A 9587-nucleotide genomic window follows, 5' to 3' on the forward strand; every position below is an offset into this window, starting at 1 on the left:
TGGCAGACAGTGTCTCTCTTGGCCCTTACCTGGCAGACAGTGTCTCACTTGGCCTACCTGGCAGACAGTGTCGCTCTTGGCCTACCTGGCAGACAGTGTCGCTCTTGGCCTACCTGGCAGACAGTGTCTCTCTTGGCTGTGCTGCTTCCTTGTCTGGACAGACTGGAATCCACTGACTGGCTGTCTGACGCGTCGGCATCTACTGCTGCTGGGCTGTCCAAACTCTTCCCAAACAGACTCTACATAGAAGAGAGAGCATCAGTGAGTGAGTGTCTGTCTATCTGTCTGTGTGTGTGTTTGCATGTGTGTGTCTGTTTACCTGGGGGTCGTTGAGGCCTCTAGAGTCAGAGTCGGATGTGTCTCTGTACTGAGAGGAGGCCATCTCTACGTCTGTGGAGGCTCTGCTGCGTTTCTTCAGAGGCTTACAGGCATCCGAGATCTCACTGGCTCCTACACACCACACCACACGTTAACACACACCTCCACAACACTGCTTCCCCCAACACGTTAAACAAAGCCAGTATGCTTAGAGCAGGATGGGAAAGAGAGTCATAGGACAGAGCTGGAGTCTCTACCTTTCTGTGAGCCTGTTCTCAGAGTGGTCTCAGGAGCCATCTCAGCCTGCAGGGAGACAGAGAAAGCGAGAGAGGGATGTTGAATATCTTTATGTTGTATTGTAATCCTCCTCTAGAGAACAGAGTGAAATAACATGCTACACTACAGAGGGGAACAGAACAGTAGGTGGTAGCAGCAGGTTGGTACCTGTTCCTTTTTGGTCTTCTTCTTGGGAACGGCCTCACAGCCTTTCTCTGACTCAGATCTGCTCCTCACTGACCTACGCTGCTGCTTACGCTCCTGAGAACCTACAGGAAGGAGACACCTGGTTAAACACCTGGTTAAAGGTCTGATCTGTGGGGAACATATTCACAACAACACAATATTTACATATTCCAGCAGCCAGAAAACGTCCAAACACATGTGCATACACACGCATGCACAAACACTGCTGTAGAAGTGTTATGTACCTGGTGGGGTGCTCTGCTGAGACCCAGGAGAGGAGGTGTGCTGTGCTGCTTCCTGGTCACTTCTCTTCTCCTCCTTCTCCTTTCTCTCCTCATCACCCTCTTCCTCTGGACTGGGTTCTGGCTTAACTCTACAGCCCTGCTGGAGAGAAAAAAAACTCCACTTAGAAATAAATGCTTCAATTCAGTTTAGAGCGACAACAACTTTTAACATCATTGTCAACTAGGATGTCTAGACAAATAGAGAGCACCCACCTCTGCTGAAAAAGATCCCAGATCGGCCTGCCGGCCCTCTCCGTCCTCCCTCTCCACCTCTCTCTCCCTCTGTGGTGAGGGCAGGGACTTCCTCTTTAGCAGAGGCCACATTTGGTCACACTTGGTGATCTTTACATTCAGTTTCTTCATTGTGATGGAGAGAGGCAGCAGCTTCCTGGCAGCGGCTGTCTTCCAGGCCCGTACCGGGGCACAGGACTCCTGGGTTCCCCGTGCTTCAGACTGGGTCTTCCGGGCTGGGGGGATGGGCTGTCCAGGGTCCCCGCGCTGGTCCTTTTCTCCCTCCGAGGTTTTGAGGTCGACTGGGTTGTCTGCATTAGGAACACTACACTGCCTACGAGGCTGTCTTCTGGCTGGCTCCGCCCGGTCCGGTGATGTCACTGCTCCTTCTTCTTTCTTACTGGTTGAGCTGGAGGAGCTTTGGGTGCGGCTGGCAGCCCTGACAGGGGTCTTCTTGGTGGGCGGGGGGGAGTTGGGGTCGGGGTCGACATAGATGAAGGTATAGTTGTCGATGCGTTCCTGCTGCGTCATCAGGAAGGCGTCCTCTGCATGGCCGACGCCCACCTCCCACTGAGCACGCTCTCTCTGGGGGAAGGGCTTCATCAGCTGACACACACATACATACAATTTACATTACATTGTAGTCATTTTCGAAGACGCTCTTATCCAGTCAGTGCATTCAAATAAGATTAGTATGAAAACAAAACTACATGATCAGAGTTATTAAAAGTAGACTCTTCTTACACTACTTCACCAAAAGTATGTGGACACCTGCCTATCGAACATCTCATTCCAAAATCATGGGCCTTAATATGGAGTTGATCCCCCCCTTTTCTGCTATAACAGCCTCCACTCTTCTGAAGGCTTTCCACTAGATGGTGGAACATTGCTGCGGGGACTTTCTTCCATTCAGTTACACGAGCTTAAGTGAGGTCAGGCACTGACGTTGGACGATTAGGCCTGTCTCGCAGTCGGCGTTCCAATTCATCCCAAAGGTGCTCGATGATGTTGAGGTCAGAGCTCTGTGCAGGCCAGTCAAGTTCTTCCACACCGATCTTGACAAACTATGTATTTTTGTTTATTAAACGGTAAGCAAAAACATTGAATTTGGTCATATCCGCATATGACCAAATTCAATGTTTTTGCTTACCGTTTAATAAACAAAAATACAAAATAAATGTGCCTTGCGGAAAGTATTCAGACCCCTTAACTATTTCACAATTTTGTTGTTACAGACTTATTCTAAAATGGATTAAATAGTTTTTTCCCCTTATCAGTCTACACACCATAATGACAAAGCAAAAACAGTTTTTTATAAATGTTAGCAAATTTATAAAAAATAATAAACTGAAATATCACATTTACATAAGTATTCAGACCCTTTACTTTTTTGAAGCACCCTTGGCAGCGATTACCGCCTTGAGTCTTCTTGGGTATGACGCTACAAACTTGGCACACCGGTATTTGGGGAGTTTCTCCCATTCTTCTCTGCAGATCCTCTCAAGCTCTGTCAGGTTGGATGGGGAGAGTCATTGCACAGCTATTTTAGGGTCACTTCAGAGATGTTCGATTGGGTTCAAGTCCAGGCTCTGGCTGAGCCACTCAAGGACATTCAGAGACTTGTCCTGAAGCCACTCTTGTGTTGTATTGGCTGTGTGCTTAGGGTCTTGACCTGTTGGAAGGTGAACCTTCGCCCCAGTCTGAGGTCCTAAGTGATCTGGAGCAGGTTTTCAACAAGGATCTCTCTGTACTTCATCTTTCCTTCGATACTGACTAGTCTCCCAGTCCCTGCCCCTGAAAAATATCCCCTCAGCATGATGCTGTCACCACCACGCGTCACCGTAGGGATAGTGCCAGGTTTCCTCCAGACTTCCTCGGCTTGGCACTCAGGCCAAGGATTTCAGTCTTAGTTTCATCAGACCAGAGAATCTTGTTTATCATGGTTTGAGAGTCTTTTAGGTGCCTTTTGGCAAAGTCCAAGCGGGCTGTCATGTGCCTTTTACCGAGGAGTGGCTTCCGTCTGGCCACTTTACCATTAAGGCCTGATTGGTGGAGTGCTGCAGAGATGGTTGTCCTTCTGGAAGGTTCTCTCATCTCCACAGAGGAACTCTGGAGCTCTGTAAAAGTAACCATCGGGTTCTTGGTCACCTCCCTGACCAATGCCCTTCTCCCGATTGCTCAGTTTGGCCGGGTGGCCAAGAGTCTTGGTTGTTCCAAACTACTTCCATTTAAGAATGATGGAGGCCACTGTGTTCTTGGGGACCTTCAATGCTGCAGAATTGTTTTTGTACCCTTCCACAGATCTGTGCCTTGACACAATCCTGTGTCGGAGCACTAAGGACCATTCCTTCAACCTCATGGCTTGGTTTTTGCTCTGACATGCACTGTTAACTGTGGGTCCTTATATAGACTGGTGTGTGCCTTTCCAAATCATGTCCAATCAATTGAATTTACCACAGGTGGACTCCAATCAAGTTGTAGAAATACCTAAAGGATGATCAATGGAAACAGGATGCTCAGTCTCATAGCAAAGGGTCTGAATACTTATGTACATAGGTACTGATTTTTATTTTTAATAGATTTACAAACATATCTAAAAACCTGTTGGGATATACCTATGGGGTATTTTGTGTAGATTGATGAGGAAACATATTTATTTAACCCATGTTAGAATAAGGCTGTAACGTAACAAAATGTGGAAAAAGTCAAGGGGTCTGAATCCTTTCCGAATGCACTGTATATTGATTGACACACTCCACTTAACAAAACCATTGCCAAATAATGTCCTGTGACCTGCTTTTATAGTGAGCCTTGAGGTGGTACCACCCAGCACATCTAGAAGGGAGTGGATTTTATTCTGAACCCCTCTCTTGAGATGACGTAGAGCAGGGTTCCCCAACTGGCGACCCACGTGACACTTGGCCCGCGGGTGATTTTATTTGGCACCCCAAGTTTGTTTAGCAAAAAATATTTTTATATTTATAAGAAATATATTTATTTATTTATTTTTTATTTCTGGGCACAAAATACTGTAAAAACACCAGCAAATCAGCTCCAAGTGATTTTATTTTGGAAATCTGTTCCAAAGTATTCCCATGCATAGAGATATATGTGATCTTATACAAATGCAAGCAAGTTTTGAAATGATTATGTTTTATCCGCTCAAGAAAAGATCGGCCCACAGTTGAATCTATTTGATGATCCCTGAAGAGAGGCACCAAGGTGCATCTACATCAAGATTTCAATGGTAGAGTTGGACCGCTAGGAGCAAAAAGAGCTGGATTTACTACTAAAAGACCAAAATATATCACTGTCAAAATGATGACCAGAATTTACATGTTTAACAATAACTAAGTCTAAAACATCTGGTTTTCGATTCTTTTTTTCTCTTCTTCATTAAAGTTACTCTTTAAACCAGTGCCCAGAGTGTGAGGAGGGTATACTTGTCAGGCCATGCAGTGCTGTCTCTACCTTGTGTCTCTCTGCTGTCTTGGTGGTCTTGCGTAGAGTCTCAGCCTGCAGCTCATCAAACTGGTGTTCTCCCTGGTACATGACCACTCTCTTCTCATGGACCCAGGCCCGCTCTGCCACACTGCCAAAGAACTGCACATGGTACTCTCTGTGACCTGGAGGGCCAGGAGGGACACAGGCAGACAGCAGTTAGAGGCTTTTAAACAGTTATGTCTATAAGTGCTGTACTGGAGTGCCAAGTCTAGGTCCAAAAGGCTTCTCAACAGCTTCTACCCCCAAGCCATAAGACTCATGAACAGCTAATCAAATGGCTACCCAGACTATTTGCATTGCCCCCCGCCTTTACGCTGCTGCTATTCTCTGTTTATTATCTATGCAGTCACTTTAACTCTACCTACATGCACATATTACCTCGACTAACCAGCGCCCCCCGCACATTGACTCTTTACCGGTACCCCAGGTATATAGCCTTGCTATAGTTATTTTACTGCTGCTCTTTAATTATTTGTTACTTTTATTTCTTTTCTTTTTTTTACTTATCTATTTTTTACTTAACACGTATTTTTCTTAAAACTGCATTGTTGGTTCAGGGCTTGTAAGTAAGCATTTCACTGTTGTATTTGGCGCTTGAGACAAATTAAATTTGATTCGATTTTAATTTGGAAAAAAGTATACACATTTTATGCCCCATGACATGCTCCATGACAGCAGTGTGTGTGTGTGTGTGTGTGTTTGTTCACCTCGGGTGTTGATGCGTGTGTGGACGTTCATCTGGGGGTCACAGGAGACCATGCAGGGCCACCAGGGGTAGGTACCCACTTTGGCCCACACCAGGTCCCCCACCTCGTGGTTCTTATAGCAACCTGTACCTGTTATCACTGTAGGGTACTGCTTCTGGATCTACAGTACAGGAGGGAGAGAAAACACATACACTCAATTAACAACAGGCAGTCATGCCCTACCCCCAAGACACTTTCTGTAGATTTAAAAGAATCAGATGGGTGTATGCAATTGTCCACTAATCCCTTATTTTCAGATGTCTGAAACTGTTGAAACAGTTACTCTTTGAGTACTGAATAGTGAATGAATCGCACTGGATGACCTCAACCAACAGAGAAGGCGCAAACCAACACTTGCCTTAGGTGCCTTGGGCTCTGCTTTGATGGGGATCTTCTGTGGCTTCTCAGTCTGCCCCACAGGCAGCTCACGTGGCTGGGTCTGGGTCTGGGCCTGGGTGTGGGTCTGGATGTCCCTGGCCTGCCCTATAGTTTCCCCCTGTGGCTGCTCCTGGTCTTGCTCCTGCCCTTCTTCTTGCTCCAGCAGACTGGCTGTATTTTTCCTATTCTCCTTCTTCGTCTCGTGTCTGCCGTGGGTCTGGGAGTCCTCGCTGGCCTGGGACTCCTGCAGCAGGTCTCCACACAGCGCAGACTCAAACAGCTCTCTCCCGTTCTGGTACGTCTTTATGATCTTCAGTTTGATCTCTGGAGAGCTGGTCTTCTTCAGGATCCCGCTGGAGGGAGCAGGGGGGGTGTGAGGGGGATGTGAGGAGGAGGTGCTGTCCAGGAGGGAGGGGGGAGGGCTGGTGGAGGGCAAGAGTAACGGGGGAGGAGGGGGGAGAACGTGGGACATGAGGTGAGGTGGTGGGGGGAGGTGGTGTTGGGAGGGCAGGGGCAGAGGGCTGTGAGGGTAGGGATGTGGGTGAGGTTGAGGGTGGTAGTGATGAGGATGGGGATAATGAGGGTGATGGAGGTGGAGGTGGGGGTGGGGGTGATGTGAAGGTGGAGGAGACAGAGGGGAGCAGGGTCTCTCTTGGAGGACAGGTGCCCTCAGGACCGTTCCCTCCCCAGGCATGAGGCAGTGCTCTCCGTAGCCCCGGATGGCCCCATAGCCGTTGGCCGAGCCGTTGGGAAACTGGGGGTACATGGAGAACTTGGCCTGGGGCTCGTACAGCCCCAGCCCAGGAGGGTAACCGTTGGAGACTGGGGGCATGTCCTCGGAGGCCGAGGGCGGGTAGGAGAACTCTGCTTCCAGGGCAGTGTCGTAGGAGGGGCCTCCGCCCTCATCGCTTCCGGTGTCGTAGGCACCCTCCTGACGGATGTTGGCTGAGTCAATGAGCTGAGGGGGTTGCTGAATTGTATTTCCCATGATCCCTTGCATGAAAGAAAAGGAGAAATCCATTGTTGTGCTCCTGCATCCTTAACTGTCCTGTTCTCTGGCTGGACCTGGAAGAGGACAGACACATAGGAGAGGGCTTGATATATTGATATGGGTTGATATGACGTTAGAAAGGATGTGACTGAAAGAACAATCAGATCTACTACTGTGCATCTATCTTTTTTAATCAAGGGTAAGAAATGTTTATCAATCATTCCAGGTAGAGAAATAATGTGATTTACAGTATAACGAGATAACAGAACTGTCTATATATCTAATCTAATCCTACTGGTAAGGAAAGGCACAGACTGTTCTGATGAGAACTGGTGCGATATTCTTTTGATGCATCAAATAATAAAACTGATCTAAATGTTTTCATGCTTGAAATCTCTTTCCCATAACAAGACCTAAGAGCTCCCTGCACAGTGTGCACTGAATTAACAAAAATATGTCTGCTGAACGCTTTGCTTTCCCCCATCATTTTAAAGGCTGGCCTCTAATTAACTTTAATGTTATAAAGTTGTTATTAGTGTCCTAATCTTAAACACTATTAATGTCCTGATACTCAACTGGTAAATGTTCACGTACAGATAGATTACCAAAATAATACAAATGTAGATCAAGATCATCACGCTATGAGATATACGTTTTGGGAAACACTGACTGAATGAGCTAGGCTGCCATAGTCTCAGGGGCCACAGTAACTGTGTAATGTCTGTATAATATGAGAGATCCCTGCCAGTAGTGGAGACATCAGAGCCAACCTTTGAGTGCCAAAGAATGCAACTCATCACTCAAACAGCACAGGCACAATTAGCAGTTCTGAACGACTCAAAATGATTGCACGGTAGTAGGCAATGTTGTGGTTATTTAAGTTAACCGCTGTTGTAGTCATGGTAGTTTTTCTGACGTTGTGACCTGATCAGGAAAAACCCTCTTATGATTGCCTATACAGTCAGAGTGATAGCCTACAGTTTAGGGCACAGGGTTTTTCCTGGTCAGTTCAAGCAGTATAAATAGACTGTGTGTACCTAATAAATGCCTTTGTTTTTGCCTAGGCCAAAATATGAGAAATCCTTAATTTCACTTCTAAAAAAAATCATATTGTTTGATCTCAAACCACCATGAATAAATGCAATGTACTATTAATGTTTAGGCAGGACCTACACATTTCGTTCAGTCAAACAGCTCTAGATGTGAAAGCATAGCCTAGATGGCCAAGCTCCCATGCCCTGGGTGAGACAGAAGTACAAGGATAAAACAGTGATGATTACAGTAATAATACATTGATTCCGAAATTGAACAGTTAAATAAAGTGTCATAACGTTGTTACATGCACAAAATAACCTTGAATCAATGTGTCCTTTTTTGGTGTCGACTAAACCTGGATTTGATTGAGATAAAGCAGCCTTTATTGCCATTCACAAGGTGATATAAGGGGAAATTCATTCTCATTAATATGTATCACAGCTACTACTGCTGGATGAGAATATAAAGTAATGTAGATCACGCAGTCCAGTTTTGTATACACGAGTTGATACACTGTAACACTGGGGTCACTTTATTGAAGAAAACGACGCGCACACAGACTGAAATATTGTTACATTGTACTGAGTGATTGAACTGCATCATTAGCAGCCGTGCTGTGCACTGTTCTGCTGCGATGTTTTTATCTAGCTAGCGTAGTTAGCTCTCATGAACACTGGCAAATGAAATATCGTGTCAATATAAAAACACTGATCTAAAGCCGAGACGATGTTCTTGCATTCTGACACGTCCGCAATGTTTACTCATGTATGTTGACATTTCAATACGACGCGGAAGACTAGAAACAAGATGGCAAAGGAAGCTATACATTGTTGCCAATATGGCTGCCTTTGCCCCTTTAAATCAAATTGTCTATCGTGATAACACCTCCATCATTCGTTTGAAGAAAATGTTGAAATATAAACCTAAATCCACACGGCAAAAACCTTTGCTAAATGCACAGTTAGGATGTCAGCAAGCTGTTTATCAATGAGAAAGATTATGAGAACGGAGAACGAAAGATGCTGTGAGAGTCGCGAGATGTATTAAAATAAAATGTCAATACCTTCAGCGTGTCCCATTCTAAACACATACACCAGATATCTGCGCTTCCTTGTGCAAATTACAAAAAGGGATAAAATAAAAAATCTTGGGAAAATATTAGAATGCAGGCCTCTCCGTTTCTAACGCAATTCATTAATAGGGGCAATTTACGGTCACTGCTCGGTCTCCATGTCTTGTCTATTTGCTGTAGAACCTAAGGCCTAGTATTTTGCGGAATCTTGGTGGGAATGATCTCGCCCCCTTATGTATTTTCATTTTACTGGCTCCCTCTTCCTTCAGCTGTAACAAAAGCACCCTGCTTTGGGCCTTGTCTGTCTCGCTCAGCGCCAAATCACAAGCTCCCGATTGGTGGGGGTCACACAACCAGGCGCAAACCGGGATGTGTAGTTCTAATCGTTTAGAGAACATCTCAGCAGCAGAATAAAAATACAGGCCTATTAGGAAAACAATGACAAATAAAATACAGCAAAAATATTGTATACATAAGTTAGGTCTGGATATATAAGCTATGTAAACAGAAACAAATTGGGCCAGCCCATATGGCCTAATGTCAAACATCATGTCCTAAATATATGG

General features: G+C 45.6%; 1 protein-coding gene across 1 annotated transcript in view; it reads right to left on the bottom strand.

Annotated features, from left to right (window-relative positions):
• Window positions 1–9364, bottom strand: part of LOC129826502 (histone-lysine N-methyltransferase NSD3-like) — a 28020-nt gene extending 18656 nt beyond the window's left edge. The window contains exons 1-10 of the mRNA XM_055887299.1: window positions 9013–9364; window positions 5904–6988; window positions 5507–5666; window positions 4767–4921; window positions 1278–1901; window positions 1026–1164; window positions 763–863; window positions 576–621; window positions 320–450; window positions 114–239 (exon numbers count right to left, since the gene is read on the bottom strand). Of these exons, the coding sequence (XP_055743274.1) occupies window positions 114–239; window positions 320–450; window positions 576–621; window positions 763–863; window positions 1026–1164; window positions 1278–1901; window positions 4767–4921; window positions 5507–5666; window positions 5904–6944 (2523 nt within the window). The 5' untranslated portion in view covers window positions 6945–6988; window positions 9013–9364. The remainder of the gene's footprint in view (window positions 1–113; window positions 240–319; window positions 451–575; window positions 622–762; window positions 864–1025; window positions 1165–1277; window positions 1902–4766; window positions 4922–5506; window positions 5667–5903; window positions 6989–9012) is intronic.
• Between the last annotated feature and the right edge of the window lie 223 nt (window positions 9365–9587).

Source organism: Salvelinus fontinalis, chromosome 28 (assembly GCF_029448725.1).
Source record: "Salvelinus fontinalis isolate EN_2023a chromosome 28, ASM2944872v1, whole genome shotgun sequence".
Classification (NCBI taxonomy): Eukaryota; Metazoa; Chordata; class Actinopteri; order Salmoniformes; family Salmonidae; genus Salvelinus; species Salvelinus fontinalis.